The following is a 20,988-nucleotide window of genomic DNA, read 5'->3' on the forward strand; positions in this document are numbered from 1 at the left end:
CTTTACAAATGGCATCCTATTGCCCCAGTCAAATGCATTATATATAAATATATGGAATATCAAATCAAACTTTATTTGTTACATTCCCCCGAATACAACAGGTGTAGTAGTAGATCTTACAGTGAAATGCTGACTTACAAGCCCTTAACCAACAGTGTAGACCTTACAGTGAAATGCTGACTTACAAGCACTTAACCAACAGTGTAGACCTTACAGTGAAATGCTGACTTACAAGCCCTTAACCAACAGTGTAGATCTTACAGTGAAATGCTGACTTACAAGCCCTTAACCAACAGTGTAGACTGCCACTTTGTTTACTTTGTCTACACACTCATCTCATATGTATATACTGTACTCGATACCATCTACTGTATGCTGCTCTGTACCATCACTCATTCATATATCCTTATGTACATGTTCCTTATCCCCTTACACTGTGTATAAGACAGTAGTTTTGGAATTGTTAGTTAGATTACTTGTTGGTTATCACTGCATTGTCGGAACTAGAAGCACAAGCATTTCGCTACACTCGCATTAACATCTGCTAACCATGTGTATGTGACAAATAAAATTTGATTTGATGATTTGATTTGATTTACAGTGAAATGCTGACTTACAAGCCCTTAACCAACAGTGTAGATCTTACAGTGAAATGCTGACTTACAAGCCCTTAACCAACAGTGTAGACCTTACAGTGAAATGCTGACTTACAAGCCCTTAACCAACAGTGTAGATCTTACAGTGAAATGCTGACTTACAAGCCCTTAACCAACAGTGTAGACCTTACAGTGAAATGCTGACTTACAAGCCCTTAACCAACAGTGTAGACCTTACAGTGAAATGCTGACTTACAAGCCCTTAACCAACAGTGTAGACCTTACAGTGAAATGCTGACTTACAAGCCCTTAACCAACAGTGTAGACCTTACAGTGAAATGCTGACTTACAAGCCCTTAACCAACAGTGTAGACCTTACAGTGAAATGCTGACTTACAAGCCCTTAACCAACAGTGTAGACCTTACAGTGAAATGCTGACTTACAAGCCCTTAACCAACAGTGTAGACCTTACAGTGAAATGCTGACTTACAAGCCCTTAACCAACAGTGTAGACCTTACAGTGAAATGCTGACTTACAAGCCCTTAACCAACAGTGTAGACCTTACAGTGAAATGCTGACTTACAAGCCCTTAACCAACAGTGTAGACCTTACAGTGAAATGCTGACTTACAAGCCCTTAACCAACAGTGTAGACCTTACAGTGAAATGCTGACTTACAAGCCCTTAACCAACAGTGTAGACCTTACAGTGAAATGCTGACTTACAAGCCCTTAACCAACAGTGTAGACCTTACAGTGAAATGCTGACTTACAAGCCCTTAACCAACAGTGTAGACCTTACAGTGAAATGCTGACTTACAAGCCCTTAACCAACAGTGTAGACCTTACAGTGAAATGCTGACTTACAAGCCCTTAACCAACAGTGTAGACCTTACAGTGAAATGCTGACTTACAAGCCCTTAACCAACAGTGTAGACCTTACAGTGAAATGCTGACTTACAAGCCCTTAACCAACAGTGTAGACCTTACAGTGAAATGCTGACTTACAAGCACTTAACCAACAGTGTAGACCTTACAGTGAAATGCTGACTTACAAGCACTTAACCAACAGTGTAGACCTTACAGTGAAATGCTGACTTACAAGCCCTTAACCAACAGTGTAGACCTTACAGTGAAATGCTGACTTACAAGCCCTTAACCAACAATGCAGTTCAAGAAAGGGTTAAGAAAATATTTACCAAATAAACTAAAGTAAAAGATTCTAAAAAGTAACACAATATATACAGGGGGCACCGATACCTAGTCAATGTGCGAGGGGTAAAGTGACTATACATAGACAAACAGCATGTAGCAGCAGTGTACATGTAGGTAGGGGTAAAGTGACTATACATAGATAAACAGCATGTAGCAGCAGTGTACATGTAGGTAGGGGTAAAGTGACTATACATAGATAGCAAACAGCATGTAGCAGCAGTGTACATGTAGGTAGGGGTAAAGTGACTATACATAGATAACAAACAGCATGTAGCAGCAGTGGAAAAACAAATGAGGGGGGGGGGGGAGGGTGTAAATAGTCCAGGTAGCCATTTGATTAATTGTTCAGGAGTCTTATGGCTTAGGGGGGTAAAAGCTGTTAAGGAGCCTTTTGGTCCTAGACTTGGCGCTCCGGTACTGCTTGGGCTTTCCTCTGATACCGCCTGGTATAGAGGTCCTGGATGGCTGGAAGCTTGGCCCCAGTGATGTACTGGGCCGTGCGCACTACCCTCTATGGCGCCTTACGGTCAGATGCCGAGCAGTTGTCATACCAGGCGGAGATGCAACCGGTCAGGATGCTCTCGGTGGTGCAGCTGTAGAACATTTTGAGGATCTGGGGATCCATGCCAAATCTTTTCAGTCTCCTGAGGGGGAAAAGGTGTTGTTGTGCCCTCTTCACGACTGTCTTGGTGTGTTTGGACCATGATAGTTTTCTGGTGATGTGGACACCAAGGCATTTGAAACTCTCAACCCGCTCCACTAACAGCCCCGTCGATGTTAATGGGAGCCTGTTCGGCCCTTCTTTTCCTACAGTCCACGATCATCTCCTTTGTCTTGCTCACGTTGAGGGAGAGGTTGTTGTCCATTTGGGCCTAGCCTCGCTCTCTGAATAACTCGGAGCTGGGAGGAAAACAACACAGCCCTGTCTGTCTGTCTGGACTCCACAGAGTACACAGAGCCAGCTTTTCTGCTCTCCTTAATGGCCAGCAACACAGCTGAAATCTGACTGCACCACTTTGCCAATCACAGATGGGACATTTAGACGTTGACGCAGACTCAATTTAATCTAAAACAAGGCAATTATACACTAGTATAGACACATTCATAAAGACACGTTTAAATGACCTTATTACCAAAGACATCATTCCTTTCCCTTAGTAAATCTTCCTATCAGCGAAGAGGGGGAGTGTGATTAGGGATGTGTCTGGCACCCTATACCTTATAGTGCACTACTTTTAACCAGAGCTCTATGGACCCAGGTCAAAAGTAGGGCACTATATAGTGAATAGGGTGCCCTTTCAGACAGAGACTGTGGGTGCACAGTACAGGTGGGAGTGATTGACATGCCTTGCTGTTTTCCCTGTGGGCCCTGGTCATAAGTAGCGTGCTAGGAAGGGAATAGGGTGCCATTTGGGAGACAGACACAGTTTCCTAAGCACCAGGTCCCTATTTACCCCACAAACACACCTTAGTTGGGTAACGTCTCTGTGACGTCTCTGCCAACTCAAGCCATGTTGAAAATACCCACAGACAGAATACATTTCGCCAGGTTATAATTATATTCCCTCTCCTAAGGAGATGGAGTAGAGTTCCTATCCAGTTCAGCTTAAGAACAGGTTATAATTATATTCCCTCTCCTAAGGAGATGGAGTAGAGTACCTATCCAGTTCAGCTTAAGAACAGGTTATAATTATATTCCCTCTCCTAAGGAGATGGAGTAGAGTACCTATCCAGTTCAGGTTAAGAACAGGTTATAATTATATTCCCTCTCCTAAGGAGATGGAGTAGAGTACCTATCCAGTTCAGCTTAAGAACAGGTTATAATTATATTCCCTCTCCTAAGGAGATGGAGTAGAGTACCTATCCAGTTCAGGTTAAGAACAGGTTATAATTATATTCCCTCTCCTAAGGAGATGGAGTAGAGTACCTATCCAGTTCAGTTTAAGAACAGGTTATAATTATATTCCCTCTCCTAAGGAGATGGAGTAGAGTACCTATCCAGTTCAGCTTAAGAACAGGTTATAATTATATTCCCTCTCCTAAGGAGATGGAGTAGAGTACCTATCCAGTTCAGCTTAAGAACAGGTTATAATTATATTCCCTCTCCTAAGGAGATGGAGTAGAGTACCTATCCAGTTCAGCTTAAGAACAGGTTATAATTATATTCCCTCTCCTAAGGAGATGGAGTAGAGTACCTATCCAGTTCAGCTTAAGAACGGGTTATAATTATATTCCCTCTCCTAAGGAGATGGAGTAGAGTACCTATCCAGTTCAGCTTAAGAACAGGTTATAATTATATTCCCTCTCCTAAGGAGATGGAGTAGAGTACCTATCCAGTTCAGCTTAAGAACAGGTTATAATTATATTCCCTCTCCTAAGGAGATGGAGTAGAGTACCTATCCAGTTCAGCTTAAGAACAGGTTATAATTATATTCCCTCTCCTAAGGAGATGGAGTAGAGTACCTATCCAGTTCAGCTTAAGAACGGGTTATAATTATATTCCCTCTCCTAAGGAGATGGAGTAGAGTACCTATCTAGTTCAGCTTAAGAACAGGTTATAATTATTATTTTGGAATGAGGAAGTTTGACAAGCTGCTGTCCACATACTTTTGGTCATGTAGTGTATCTCTCTGTTAAGCGTGGGACATTTTTGAAACAAATTTCCAAAATTAAAATAAATTGGAGCTGATTTGCTGGTGTTTTTACAGTCTTATGTCCAACAAAAAATTGGGGGGTAAATCAAATCACCAGTTGGGGAACCCTGCTGTTGGAGAACCCTGCTGTTGGGGAACCATGCTGTTGGGGAACCATGCTGTTGGGGAACCCTGCTGTTGGGGAACCATGCTGTTGGGGAACCATGCTGTTGGAGAACCCTGCTGTTGGGGAACCCTGCTGTTGGGGAACCATGCTGTTGGAGAACCCTGCTGTTGGGGAACCCTGCTGTTGGAGAACCCTGCTGTTGGGGAACCCTGCTGTTGGGGAACCCTGCTGTTGGAGAACCCTGCTGTTGGGGAACCCTGCTGTTGGGGAACCATGCTGTTGGGGAACCATGCTGTTGGGAACCCTGCTGTTGGGGAACCATGCTGTTGGGGAACCCTGCTGTTGGGGAACCATGCTGTTGGAGAACCCTGCTGTTGGGGAACCCTGCTGTTGGGGAACCATGCTGTTGGAGAACCCTGCTGTTGGGGAACCCTGCTGTTGGAGAACCCTGCTGTTGGGGAACCCTGCTGTTGGGGAACCCTGCTGTTGGAGAACCCTGTGGTTGGGGAACCATGCTGTTGGAGAACCCTGCTGTTGGGGAACCCTGCTGTTGGGGAACCCTGCTGTTGGGGAACCCTGCTGTTGGGGAGCCCTGCTGTTGGGGAACCATGCTGTTGGAGAACCCTGCTGTTGGAGAACCCTGCTGTTGGAGAACCCTGCTGTTGGGGAACCATGCTGTTGGAGAACCCTGCTGTTGGAGAACCCTGCTGTTGGGGAACCCTGCTGTTGGAGAACCCTGCTGTTGGAGAACCCTGCTGTTGGGGAACCCTGCTGTTGGGGAACCCTGCTGTTGGGGAACCCTGCTGAAGTGTATAACTAGCTTATTATAGTATAGAAATACACAGTTGTACTGTACTGCCTGGAACATGAATAGACATGTAGATGACTGGTGAATCCATTTTCACTGGGCTCTGTTGTTGTCTGTAAGCTGGTGTACAGTATTTGAGTACAGACAGACCTAAATACAGGCAGCCACTGCTGGACTCCTACAAACACCAACAGCATAAAAACACAACTCTGCACTGTTGGCTTTTCCATGTTCAGTGCCCCTTTGTGGCTTCCCAGGCCCTACATACAGCTCGCCAACACACAAATACGCCAAATGGGAGTCTCTCTCTGTCTATGTGAATAAAAACACTGCCCTGTTCTGTGGTGAACTAACATCTCGGCACACCCTGTCCACATTTCATTTCACATTGCTGCCCTGCAATCCTTCCACCCTGTGACTGTGTCTGTGTAATGACTCTCATTAGACTGGTCTGGGGCCAGTGGCGTGGCAGTAACCTCACAGGGCAGGACAACAGAACAGGCCATGGTTTAAACTGGTCTGGGACCAGTGACGTGGCAGTAACCTCACAGGGCAGGACAACAGAACAGGCCATGGTTTAAACTGGTCTGGGACCAGTGACGTGGCAGTGGCCTCACAGGGCAGGACAACAGAACAGGCCATGGTTTAAACTGGTCTGGGACCAGTGACGTGGTAGTACCCTCACAGGGCAGGACAACAGAACAGGCCATGGTTTAAACTGGTCTGGGACCAGTGACGTGGTAGTACCCGCACAGGGCAGGACAACAGAACAGGCCATGGTTTAAAGCTCCATTTAATGCCCTTTGAACATCTCAGAGCCCTCTGTCTTCTGTCTGCCCCCTTCTCTCTCTCTATCCAGCCCTCTGTATGTCTGCAACCCCCCCTCACTCTCCAGTTATCTTACCTTGCTGGGGGTGTTGTCTGCAGCCAGGGCATTCCTCTGAGGGGGGACCTGGTACACATCTTGTCCCAGGGGTACCTGGTAGATCCCTTGCTGCCCCGGGCTCTGGAGGGACGGGGGCACCTGGTACAGCCCCTGGGACGATGACACGGCCTTCTGCTGGTAGGACGAGCCTATAGGTGATGATTGGGCGATAGGGGACTGGGCATCGAACATTGGACCAATCAGCAGCTTGAGGCGGTTGCCCGGGGCGATGCCCTGGCGTCCGTGTAGCGAGCAGAGCCACCACCCCTCCAGGCCACCCGTGTTCTGCTCAATGATTGTTAAGATGTCCCCTTTCCGGAAGGCCAGCTCCTCCGGGGACTCTGGGACGTTGTCATATAACGCCTTGGCCATCAGGTTCTACAGAGAGAAGAGGTCAGTCTACTGTCAGGAACATATAGTTAGAGAAGAGAAGACATTGTATTAGCCTAATGCTATCTAAAATATCATAAACTGTACTAAACATTGTATTAGCCTAATGCTATCTAAAATATCATAGACTGTACTGAACATTGTATTAGCCTAATGCTATCTAAAATATCATTCATAGACTGTACTTAACATTGTATTAGCCTAATGCTATCTAAAATATCATAAACTGTACTGAACATTGTATTAGCCAATGCTATCTAAAATATCATAGACTGTACTGAACATTATATTAGCCTAATGCTATCTAAAATATCATAGACTGTACTGAACATTACATTCACCTAATGTTATCTTACACATGTAACATGACGGTCTTCTAGTCCAGGGGTTCCCAACTTTTTTTAGTTGTGACCACCATAATCCCCTCGACCCAGCTGGGCCCCAGCCCGACCCACAGTTTGGGAACCGCTGTTCTAGTCTATGTGGCTCTTATCCACAGTTAGACCTAGGGTGAACTGTCGCATTTGTGCTTTGCAGAACTTATTACCATGCAAAATTCTATTAGCTCCGATGCCAGATGTCTTTTCGACTGATTTGAATTTGATAGGATTTTCTCTCAGTCTTTGCTGGGAGTGCTCCAGGGCATGGTGACCCAACCGGTTGGTTGTTGTGGTGGAGTGTGGTCATAGGAAAGGATAATGGTTCCTAACCACAGCACTAGAGATGGGAAACCCCTAAGGGTTGCTGCTATTGTGTCTATAGGGGACAGACACGTGGTAAACCGACATTCAGTGCAAAACAAATACGCATACATACCGTCTGCACTATAGGCTAGCATAGCAATAAAATGGCCATCAAAACATACAACCACAAAAAGGTTCCTTATCATCACGTCCCAAGCAGAGATAAACCCCCCAGTGGGACTGGCAGCATTGAGCTCACCGTGTAACACAAGTCCACCAAACTTACTGGTAATTTTAAATCCGCTTTTCTTCATACACAGTACAGTCAGTGTGCTTTACTGCTTTTTACTTGCTATGAGAGCAGAGAACCTGAGCTGAGCTACGCTAGCAGAGAACCTTAGCTGGGCTGGGCTAGCAGAGAACCTTAGCTGGGCTGGGCTAGCAGAGAACCTTAGCTGGGCTGGGCTAGCAGAGAACCTTAGCTGGGCTGGGCTAGCAGAGAACCTTAGCTGGGGGCTGGGAGAACCTTAGCTGGGCTGGGCTAGAGAACCTTAGCTGGGCTGGGCTAGCAGAGAACCTTAGCTGGGCTGGGCTAGCAGAGAACCTTAGCTGGGCTGGGCTAGCAGAGAACCTTAGCTGGGCTGGGCTAGCAGAGAACCTTAGCTGGGCTGGGCTAGCAGAGAACCTTAGCTGGGCTGGGCTAGCAGAGAACCTTAGCTGGGCTGGGCTAGCAGAGAACCTTAGCTGGGCTGGGCTAGCAGAGAACCTTAGCTGGGCTGGGCTAGCAGAGAACCTTAGCTGAGCTGGGCTAGCAGAGAACCTTAGCTGGGCTGGGCTAGCAGAGAACCTTAGCTGAGCTACGCTAGCAGAGAACCTTAGCTGGGCTGGGCTAGCAGAGAACCTTAGCTGAGCTACGCTAGCAGAGAACCTGAGCTGAGCTACGCTAGCAGAGAACCTTAGCTGAGCTACGCTAGCAGAGAACCTTAGCTGGGCTGGGCTAGCAGAGAACCTGGGCAGGGCTATCAGAGAACCTAGGCTGGGCTAGCAGAGAACCTAAGCTGGGCTATGCTAGCAGAGAACCTGGGCAGGGCTATCAGAGAACCTTAGCTGGGCTGGGCTAGCAGAGAACCTGGGCAGGGCTATCAGAGAACCTAGGCTGGGCTAGCAGAGAACCTAAGCTGGGCTATGCTAGCAGAGAACCTGTGCTGGGCTAGCAGATAACCTAACCTGCGCTTGTCTAGCAGAGAACCTGACCTGGATTTGTCTAGCAGAGAACCTGGGCTAGGCTAGCAGAGAACCTGGGCTGGGCTAGCAGAGAACCTGAGCTGGGCTGTGCTATTGTAACAGTATAATTTTAAACCGTCCCCTCGCCCATACCCGGGCGTGAACCAGGGACCTTCTGCACACAACGACAACAGTCACCCTCGAAGCATCGTTACCCATCGCTCCACAAAAGCCACGGCCCTTGCAGAGCAAGGGGAAACACTACTTCAAGGTCTCAGAGCAAGTGACGTAACCGATTGAAACGCTATTTAGCGCACACCGCTAACTAAGCTAGCCGTTTCACATCCGTTACACTATCATAGAAGCTGGGCTGAGCTGGGCTAGGCTATCAAAGAACTAGGGCTGGTCTGGCCTGGGCTACTCTATCAGATAATCTGGGCTGAGCTGGGTTACTCTGTCAGAGAACCTGGGCTGGGCTTGGTTGGCAGAGAACCTGGGCTGGGCTATCAGGGAACCTGGGCTGGGCTATCAGAAAACCTGGGCTGGGCTGGGCTACTCTGTCAGAGAACCTGTGCTGAGCTGAGCTGGGCAAGCAGAGAACCTGGGCTGGGCTGGACTATCAGAGAACCTGGGCTTGACTGGGCTATCAGAGAACCTGGGCTGGAATGGGCTGGGGTATCAGAGAACTACGGCTGGGCTACTCTATCAGAGAATCTGGGCTGAGCTGGGTTACTCTGTCAGAGAACCTGGGCTGGGCTTGGTTGGCAGAGAACCTATCAGAGAACCTTGTCTGGGCTGGGCTACTCTATCAGAGAACCTGGGCTGACACAGTACAGGATCATTCATTGCCGTAACTAACAGCTCGTTATACAGTAACAAACAGCTCGTTTTACAGTACAAACAGCTCATTATACACTAACGAACAGATCATTCTACCGTAAAACAGCCTGTTCTACAGTAACAAACAGCTCGTTCTGCCGTAACAAACAGCTCGTTCTACAGTAACAAGTTCTACAATAACAAACAGCTCATTCTACAGTAACAAACAGCTTGTTCTACAATAACAACTACTGTAACAAACAGCTCGTTCTACAGTAAAAAAGTTCTACAATAACAAACAGCTAATTCTACAGTAACAACTACCGTAACAAACAGTTCATTCTACAATAACAAACAGCTCGTTCTACAATAACAAACAGCTCGTTCTACAATAACAAACAGCTTGTTCTACAGTAACAAGTTCTACAATAACAAACAGCTCATTCTACAGTAACAACTACAGTAACAAACAGCTCGTTCTACAGTAACAAACAGCTTGTTCTACAATAACAACTACTGTAACAAACAGCTCGTTCTACAGTAAAAAAGTTCTACAATAACAAACAGCTAATTCTACAGTAACAACTACCGTAACAAACAGTTCATTCTACAATAACAAACAGCTCGTTCTACAATAACAAACAGCTCGTTCTACAATAACAAACAGCTCGTTCTACAATAACAAACAGCTCGTTCTGCAATAACAAACAGCTCGTTCTACAATAACAAACAGCTCGTTCTACAATAACAAACAGCTCGTTCTACAATAACAAACAGCTCGTTCTACAATAACAAACAGCTCGTTCTACAATAACAAACAGCTCGTTCTACAATAACAAACAGCTCGTTCTACAATAACAAACAGCTCGTTCTACAGTAACAAACAGCTCGTTCTACAATAACAAACAGCTCGTTCTACAGTAACAAACAGCTCGTTCTACAATAACAAACAGCTCGTTCCTCAAGCACACCATTTCTCACGGTGTGAATCATGATTCAGGAAGCATTCCTCTCAGGCTGAAATGGGGCCTTCTGGGGGAGGCAAGGGCTCTACAATAACAAACAGCTCGTTCTACAATAACAAACAGCTCGTTCTACAATAACAAACAGCTCGTTCTACAATAACAAACAGCTCGTTCTGCAATAACAAACAGCTCGTTCTACAATAACAAACAGCTTGTTCTACAGAGTTATGAATAGAATACAAATACATAAACCAGTTTTCAGGAAGTACTGTCCTTGCTATTTCTACATATAGTCTCTCATTTCAGAATCTCTCTAACACACTGTCTTTCACTGTCACTCTCTTCCTCGCTCTCTCAAGCACACCATATCTGAGCCCTTCTCTGTCACTGTGTGGGAATCATGATTCAGGAAGCATTCCTCTCAGGCTGAATGTTCCCTGGCCTTCTCCCTTTTCACACCGGCTCTGATTCTCCCGACTTGCGTCCCAAATGGCACCCTATCACCTACACAGTGCACTACTTTTGACGAGGGTCCATAGGGCTCTGATTGAAAGTAGTGCTCCATGAAGGGAATAGGGTGCCATTTGTGACGTACACGGGGTTCCCATGTGAACCTTAACTAGGTCGGTGGTAATCGTTATCTCTCACTGGGCGTCTCACTGGGCGTCTGACTTCACCAGCCATTGTCTCAGTGCTCTGTCACAGTCCCCAACACTCATTGCACAATTACAGACCACAATTACGTCCCCCCCCCGCCACCCGGCTGCTTGCCTGACCTCAAATGTCACGGCATGCTGCTGGCCAATGGGAGCGGATCGCTGGGCTCTGTTCTTGTTCATTACTCAGATGATGAACGTGCTAGTTACAGTCTCTTAGGAGAAACAGAAATGCTGATTATTATGAGTATGAACTGCCTCTGTTTTCCCCTGGTACAGTACAAATATAGATATCTATATCCATCTAATCTCCTTTATGGATGTAAGTTTGGTTAATTGCTGAGACAACAGTTCTGAAAGCAACGCCTCTGCTCTAGTAGGATTCCATGTAATATTTACAGTATGAGAAGGACTGGAGAGGTCACTACCACAACAACAGACATGAGAAGGACAGGAGAGGTTACTACCACAACAACAGACATGAGAAGGACAGGAGAGGTCACTACCACAACAACAGACATGAGAAGGACAGGAAAGGTCACTACCACAACAACAACAGATATGAGAAGGACAGGAGAGGTCACTACCACAACAACAGACATGAGAAGGACAGGAGAGGTCACTACCACAACAACAACAGATATGAGAAGGACAGGAGAGGTCACTACCACAACAACAGACATGAGAAGGACAGGAGAGGTCACTACCACAACAACAGACATGAGAAGGACAGGAGAGGTCACTACCACAACAACAGGCATGAGAAGGACAGGAGAGGTCACTACCACAACAACAGACATGAGAAGGACAGGAGAGGTCACTACCACAACAACAGACATGAGAAGGACAGGAGAGGTCACTACCACAACAACAGACATGAGAAGGACAGGAGAGGTCACTACCACAACAACAGGCATGAGAAGGACTGGAGAGGTCACTACCACAACAACAGATATGAGAAGGACAGGAGAGGTCACTACCACAACAACAACAGACATGAGAAGGACAGGAGAGATCACTACCACAACAACAACAGATATGAGAAGGGCAGGAGAGGTCACTACCACAACAACAGACATGAGAAGGACAGGAGAGGTCACTACCACAACAACAGATATGAGAAGGGCAGGAGAGGTCACTACCACAACAACAACAGATATGAGAAGGGCAGGAGAGGTCACTACCACAACAACAGACATGAGAAGGACAGGAGAGGTCACTACCACAACAACAACAGATATGAGAAGGACAGGAGAGGTCACTACCACAACAACAACAGACATGAGAAGGACAGGAGAGGTCACTACCACAACAACAACAGACATGAGAAGGACAGGAGAGGTCACTACCACAACAACAACAGACATGAGAAGGACAGGAGAGGTCACTACCACAACAACAACAGACATGAGAAGGACAGGAGAGGTCACTACCACAACAACAGACATGAGAAGGACAGGAGAGGTCACTACCACAACAACAGACATGAGAAGGACTCATCTTACCACACAAACAAACAAAAACAACCACACACACACACACAGTGAAAAAGCTTTGCTCAGTTAATATAACACCTCTAAACCACCAATAGTCTGCTAGTTCTCACATCTGACTGTCAGCGGTTAGCTTCCCCTAGTATCAACAGCTTTACCTCACACACTAAAAACACAAAACACACTTGCACACACACATTGCAAACACACACACCTCTTATGTTTGCAGGTTTGAAGCACCAAGGCATTTACCCAGAGATGGCAACAAACTTAACACCTCTTCTTCTTTTTTTTTGACTATTTCAGCTTAACAATTGATCTTTCGTAACTGCATCTGGTCTAAACACTTCCCCTGGGTGCAGTCTCTTCCCCCTCTCTCTCACACACACACACACACACACACACACACACACACACACACACACACACACACACACACACACACACACACACACACACACACACACACACACACACACACACACACACACACACACACACACACACACACACACACACACACACACACACACACACACACACCGGGGCACATAAAAAGACCCGATCAGGACACACACACAACAGTCAATATACAGTAGTGAGGTAGCTCCAAGCCAACACTTTGTCAACACTCATTAGCAAAAGTTGATGCATACTGACTGTGAATAAACTCAACTGTTATACTGTGGTAACTGGACTTCTGAGGTTTGACAACTGTGAGTGAGCACAGATGCGTGCACACACACGCACACGCGCACGCGCACACGCACACGCACACACACACACACACTCTCACACACACACACACACACACACACACACACACACACACACACACACACACACACACACACACACACACACACACACACACACACACACACACACACACACACACACACACACACACACACACACACACACACACACACACACACACACACACACACACACACACACACACACACACACACACACACACACACACACTCACACACACACACAAATTCATACTAATACAAGCTCTTCCTGCTATGCAAAGTTTGGGTTTCAAGGGGCTAAAGTTAACCATTTATAGTAATGATTCAGATTTGTTCATGCAAAGCACTTCAGCAGAATCAATGACTCAGAAGAGTATTAAACCAGAATAGGATTCCAGTTACCGTGAGCTGAATATAGTCTTGATATATTGTGACTGCAAAAACATGATGATACCGGCCATGCAAATGACCTAACAGAAATGTTGAGACTGAGAAATCATTTTGACCTAAAGTGAGGAGGAAATTCAAACATTCTCCTATTTGTTGGTCTGCGTTTGGTCTGTGCTACTACACATCTGTAATTGGAGCACGTGTGACAACCAGTGAGCGCATGCGTACATATATCCCTGGTAAAAACATTGGCTAGTCATAAGGAGGTGACTCAGCAGGCTGTTGATCCTCCAGTAAACATCTGTCCTCCATCTGTCAGTGGGTTGTGAGGCTGGGAGGCCCCTGCTCTTACTCTACTGATGACAACCAATGGGCTTCCTTGGATCCTGGAACATGGAAGTTGTCTTTTAACGAGCAGTAAGTACCAGGTGAGAGGGGGAAAGAGGGGCATTCCACCACCTCTCACGACAGGAACCATGACAAACCAGGGAAGGGTCTTTATGGTCCTTCTGTTACCCAACGTCCCTGACCAGGGAAGGGTCTTTATGGCCCTTCTGTTACCCAACGTCCCTGACCAGGGAAGGGCCTTTATGGTCCTTCTGTTACCCAACGTCCCTGACCAGGGAAGGGTCTTCGTGGTCCTTCTGTTACCCAACGTCCCTGACCAGGGAAGGGTCTTTATGGTCCTTCTGTTACCCAACGTCCCTGATCAGGGAAGGGTCTTTATGGTCCTTCTGTTACCCAACTTCCCTGATCAGGGAAGGGTCTTCGTGGTCCTTCTGTTACCCAACGTCCCTGACCAGGGAAGGGTCTTCGTGGTCCTTCTGTTACCCAACGTCCCTGACCAGGGAAGGGTCTTTATGGTCCTTCTGTTACCCAACGTCCCTGACCAGGGAAGGGTCTTTCTGGTCCTTCTGGTACCCAACGTCCCTGACCAGGGAAGGGTCTTTCTGGATCCTTGATTTGATCTATAGGTTATGCATCAAAGTAGCCTATTTTGCATTGATAAGCAATTACAATCTCAGCGACTGTTTAAAACATTTATAATAACTAGTGATTCCAGGTAACTGGTAGAAACAGCGGTGAGATGTGTACTTTTTGTCTTGCATTCTGGTTTGGAAGTGAATACATTCAAGCAGCATATTTTTAAAATGTATTTTACCTTTATTTAACTAGGCAAGTCAGTTAAGAACAAATTCTTATTTTCAATGACAGCCTAGGAACAGTGGGTTAACTGCCTGTTCAGGGGTAGAACGACAGATTTTTACCTTGTCAGCTCAGAGATTTGAACTTGCAACCTTTCAGTTACTAGTCCAACGCTCTAACCACTAGGCTACCCTGCCACCCCATATTAACTGGGATAACATTGTAGGTTACACAAAAGCAAGTAAAGAGAGCATATTATTTAATTCTATATCTAATTATTTCACATGGAGATGTGGGAAGCTAAAAAAGGCTAGCTAGCGTGCTATGTTTTAATCGAGGCTAAAGCCAGCTAGCCAGGCTGCCAGCTAGCTACTACGTAACTACTGACGTCCCTAAACAGAGAGGGGTTTTTCTAGTCCTTCTCTTACCTAACATCACTAATGGCATGATTATACAGGGAGACAGTGGTAATGATCCACCCAGGATTCCCTTCCAGGTATCTACAACAAAACATTCTTCAGTATGTTGACTCACTGTGTCTGTCGCTTTGTAGATAGCTTCATCACAAACTGATAACATGGAGTACAATCTAGCACCAGTACTTAGACAATAGTTTTAAGATAAGAATTGAACACATAAACAGTTTGTGTGTCTCCAGACACGTAGGCTAATGATTGAAGAGAAAGAAAACTCTGATTCACACATGACCTAGTTGGAGATGTGTCTCACGTCTCTCTGTCCACGGCTGGAATACGTCTGGCTAGTGATATATAGTCTTGGTCTCATATGCTGTTGTCATTGGAAGTGTGGAATAGTGCAGCGTTGAACTGTCCAGACCTGGAGGCTGGAACACATACATGTATATCCAGCTGTTCACCCCCGTTCATTCCCTTAACTTAGACCTACCACCCCTCCACCCACTCTGGGGAGTTTTATGATTCAGACACTTCTATATCAACAGGGGTATCAACAGGGGTATCAACAGGGTCTCGCCGAAGCACAAATAACAGTTCACTCATTTGTTTGGGGGAACACGTATGCTTAGTTGCTGACCAACCTGAAAATGAAAAGCCTTTACGTAATGTTACCACTGAATGGGGCCCCACCTTCCCTCCCAGCTCCAAGTCAGTCAGTATTCAGGAAGGGCTCACTGGGTGGCTTTGGCTCTGCCTCCAGAGTACACATCAGCCTAATGAAGGTGCTTTGGGTAAATGAGCTCACAAATACGACAGTCCAAATTCCCCCTCTGCTTCAACCAACATGTCCCTAGGCAACGGGAGAGAGTAGTAGCCCTAGCTGCAATTAAGGAGACAAGGATTTAAACCGCTCCCAAGCCCCCCGTCCCCCTGCAGATGTGGTACCCCGGCAATGGGCTGGTGTGAAAATTAGGGCCAGCCCATCTTTAACACCTGCCCCGGGGGTGATGGTGGTGCATACTGCATAAGAAAGGGTGAACCAGCACATCTCATTTGGCCTCATTTCACCATACTGTAGGTAAATATAGAAAATAATTATAGTAATGATCGTGGAAATGAGAACCTGACGACTTTGAACGGCCTGTTCCTCTGAGAGTTCTGTTCCTCTGTTCTGTTCTGTTCCTCTGTTTTGTTCCTCTGAGTGTTCTGTTCCTCTGTTTTGTTCCTCTGAGTGTTCTGTTCCTCTGTTCTGTTCTGTTCCTCTGAGTGTTATGTTCCTCTGTTCTGTTCTGTTCCTCTGTTCTGTTCTGTTCCTCTGAGTGTTTTGTTCCTCTGTTCTGTTCTGTTCCTCTGTTCTGTTCTGTTCCTCTGAGTGTTATGTTCCTCTGTTCTGTTCTGTTTTGTTCCTCTGTTCTGTTCTGTTCCTCTGTTCTGTTCTGTTCATCTGAGTGTTTTGTTCCTCTGTTCTGTTCCTCTGTTCTGTTCTGTTCCGTTCTGTTCCGTTCTGTTCCTCTGAGTGTTCTGTTCCTCTGAGTGTTCTGTTCCTCTGAGTGTTCTGTTCCTCTGTTCTGTTCCTCTGAGTGTTCTGTTCCTCTGTTCTGTTCCTCTGAGTGTTCTGTTCCTCTGTTCTGTTCCTCTGAGTGTTATGTTCCTCTGAGTGTTATGTTCCGCTGTTCTGTTCTGTTCCTCTGAGTGTCCTGTTCCTCTGTTCTGTTCTGTTCCTCAGTTATGTTCTGTTCCTCTGTTCTGTTCCTCTGTTCCATTCTGTTCCTCTGAGTGGTCTGTTCCTCTGAGTGGTCTGTTCCTCTGAGTGTTCTGTTCTGTTCTGTTCCTCTGAGTGTAGCCTCATGCTGAGGCTATTCTGTTCCTCCGAGTGTTCTGTTCTGTTCCTCTGGGTGTTCTGTTCTGCTCCTCTGGGTGTTCTGTTCCTCTGGGTGTTCTGTTCTGTTCCTCTGAGTGTTCTGTTCTGCTCCACTGGGTGTTCTGCTCCTCTGGGTGTTCTGTTCTGTTCCTCTGGGTGTTCTGTTCTGCTCCTCTGGGTGTTCTGTTCCTCTGGGTGTTCTGTTCCTCTGGGTGTTCTGTTCTGTTCCTCTGAGTGGTCTGTTCCTCTGAGTGTTCTGTTCTGTTCTGTTCCTCTGAGTGTAGCCTCATGCTGAGGTTGTTCTGTTCTGTTCCTCTGAGTGTAGCCTCATGCTGAGGCTGTTTTATTATGTTCTTCTGAGTGCTGCTAGCCTGCTAAAGCTAAGGCAGTTCTGTTCTGTTACCCTGTGTGCTGCTAGCCTGCGAAGGCAGTTCTGTTCTGTTACCCTGTGTGCTGCTAGCCTGCTAAAGCTAAGGCAGTTCTGTTCTGTTACCCTGTATGCTGCTAGCCTGCTAAGGCAGTTCTGTTCTGTTACCCTGTGTGCTACTAGCCTGCTAAAGCTGAGGCTGTTCTGTTCTTCTGAGTGTTGCTAGCCTGCTGAGGCTGTTCTGTTCCTCTGAGTGTTGCTGAGCATCACAGCCAAATGGCAACCTATTCCCTATATAGTGCACTACTTTTGTAGTATATATGGGTGCCAAATGGGACTCAGCGCGAATTAATTGGCCGTGTGAAGGGTTCTGGGTAGAACAGGCTTGTGGGGCTGAAGGAAGATCAGAGCTCAGGGTACATTTCTTAATGTGGATATAGCCTAGAGATTGCTGCCGATCCTCTGATTACTGAGGCCTTTTAAATGCTGGCCAATGTGAATGTAATAACATAATTACAGACCGGGTGAAACCCCATGTCCTGAGTTTCTCCAATTCTCCCAATGCCAGTAAGGCCTATACCACGTCACAACGTCGACTTTTCCGTGTCTAAAGTAGCCTAGTACCAGTCTGTAAGGAGGCATTAGCAACAATCTATCATAGCATGCCACATTTTCTATCCCCTTGCAGTTGATGATGCCATGTTTATACAGATTACAGTACAGTAGTAAATCAACACTGCAGTCCAGCTACAGACTACAGTACAGTAGTAAATCAATGCTGCAGTCCAGCTACAGACTACAGTAGTAAAACAACACTACAGTCCAGCTACAGACTACAGTACAGTAGTAAATCAACACTACAGTCCAGCTCCAGACTACAGTACAGTAGTAAATCAACACTACAGTCCAGCTCCAGACTACAGTACAGTAGTATATCAACACTACAGTCCAGCTACAGACTACAGTACAGTAGTAAATCAACGCTGCAGTCCAGCTACAGACTACAGTACAGTAGTAAATCAACACTACAGTCCAGCTACAGACCACAGTACAGTAGTAAATCAACACTACAGTCCAGCTACAGACTACAGTACAGTAGTAAATCAACACTACAGTCCAGCTACAGACTACAGTGCAGTAGTAAATCAACACTACAGTCCAGCTACAGACTACAGTACAGTAGTAAATCAACACTACAGTCCAGCTACAGACTACAGTACAGTAGTAAATCAACACTACAGTCCAGCTACAGACTAAATCAACACTACAGTCCAGCTACAGACTACAGTACAGTAGTAAATCAACGCTACAGTCCAGCTACAGACTACAGTACAGTAGTAAATCAACACTACAGTCCAGCTACAGACTACAGTGCAGTAGTAAATCAACACTACAGTCCAGCTACAGACTACAGTACAGTAGTAAATCAACACTACAGTCCAGCTACAGACTACAGTACAGTAGTAAATCAACACTACAGTCCAGCTACAGACTACAGTACAGTAGTAAATCAACACTACAGTCCAGCTCCAGACTACAGTACAGTAGTAAATCAACACTACAGTCCAGCTACAGACTACAGTGCAGTAGTAAATCAACACTACAGTCCAGCTACAGACTACAGTACAGTAGTAAATCAACACTACAGTCCAGCTACAGACTACAGTACAGTAGTAAATCAACACTACAGTCCAGCTACAGACTGCAGTACAGTAGTAAATCAACACTACAGTCCAGCTACAGACTACAGTACAGTAGTAAATCAACACTACAGTCCAGCTACAGACTACAGTACAGTAGTAAATCAACACTACAGTCCAGCTACAGACTACAGTCCAGTAGTAAATCAACACTACAGTCCAGCTACACACTACAGTATAGTAGTAAATCAACACTACAGTCCAGCTACAGACTACAGTACAGTAGTAAATCAACACTACAGTCCAGCTACAGACTACAGTACAGTAGTAAATCAACACTACAGTCCAGCTACAGACTACAGTACAGTAGTAAATTAACACTACAGTCCAGCTACAGACTACAGTACAGTAGTAAATCAACACTACAGTCCAGCTACAGACTACACTGCAGTAGTAAATCAACGCTGCAGTCCAGCTACAGACTACAGTACAGTAGTAAATCAACGCTACAGTCCAGCTACAGACTACAGTACAGTAGTAAATCAACGCTGCAGTCCAGCTACAGACTACAGTACAGTAGTAAATCAACGCTACAGTCCAGCTACAGACTACAGTACAGTAGTAAATCAACGCTGCAGTCCAGCTACAGACTACAGTACAGTAGTAAATCAACGCTGCAGTCCAGCTACAGACTACAGTACAGTAGTAAATCAACACTACAGTCCAGCTACAGACTACAGTACAGTAGTAAATCAACACTACAGTCCAGCTACAGACTACAGTACAGTAGTAAATCAACACTACAGTCCAGCTACAGACTACAGTACAGTAGTAAATCAACACTACAGTCCAGCTACAGACTACAGTACAGTAGTAAATCAACGCTGCAGTCCAGCTACAGACTACAGTACAGTAGTAAATCAACACTGCAGTCCAGCTACAGACTACAGTACAGTAGTAAATCAACACTACAGTCCAGCTACAGACTAAATCAACACTACAGTCCAGCTACAGACTAAATCAACACTACAGTCCAGCTACAGACTACAGTACAATATGTACAAATCAACACTACAGTCCAGCTACAGACTACAGTACAATATGTACAAATCAATTGATGTTTACTGGTTGCTGTACAACTCTGTTGACAGAGCTCAATGTGGAATAATAGGAACGGTGTAGTTCTCACGATGCTCTTCAAGAGATGATATTAAAACCAAATGAGTTTGAACATTTATTTAACAATCCCTTGAAAACGGCATATAGTTGTCAATGGTTTTAGCAGAGCTGGGTGTCTCCTTGCTCCCCAGCAGCCAACTTGAACGCTTTTGTGAGGGTTTTATTGTAAACGACCTATATAGGGGAAATGGTATATAAATATAAGAGGAGCTCGTTGTCACCCACCTTCCTCCTCTCATCTATGATTCACTATATTCCGTTACACACAGGGACACATTGATAGTATCACCGAAATCTTCCAGTAAACAGTGACACCATGGCAACTGTAACTTCAACAGGATATGATATGCAATGTAGTGTCTAACTGCAATGCATGTTGGTACAAACCACACACGCGCGCTAAGCTTCACCTTGACATTTCCACAAGATGTAGGCTAGCACCAAACTGATGTCCTCAGTCGATACAGCCCCGTACCTTCCACCCTGCGTGTTGAGTTTCAGAACAGACGTAGGTGTCATCGATTTCAGTCTTACATGTGATCGTTTCACATTCATCAAAGGTCAAATCTAATATTGTTGATAGAACCCTTCCCATTTGAGACTCTCTTGTGGATGTACCCATGTCTACTGTGTTGGTTAGGTATTCCACCCTCACCAACTTTCACCAAACCAACTTTCAACGAAGACTAGCAGT

At 45.7% G+C, this 20,988-nt stretch overlaps 1 protein-coding gene across 1 annotated transcript in view; it reads right to left on the reverse strand.

The window, feature by feature from the left end:
* Positions 1-20,988, reverse strand: part of LOC124012331 (enhancer of filamentation 1-like) — a 58,991-nt gene that overhangs the window by 25,761 nt on the left and 12,242 nt on the right. Inside the window, exon 2 of the mRNA XM_046325829.1 lies at positions 6,284-6,682. Within this exon, the coding sequence (XP_046181785.1) occupies positions 6,284-6,682 (399 nt within the window). The remainder of the gene's footprint in view (positions 1-6,283; positions 6,683-20,988) is intronic.

Source organism: Oncorhynchus gorbuscha, linkage group LG24, assembly GCF_021184085.1.
Source record: "Oncorhynchus gorbuscha isolate QuinsamMale2020 ecotype Even-year linkage group LG24, OgorEven_v1.0, whole genome shotgun sequence".
NCBI classification, from domain to species: domain Eukaryota; kingdom Metazoa; phylum Chordata; class Actinopteri; order Salmoniformes; family Salmonidae; genus Oncorhynchus; species Oncorhynchus gorbuscha.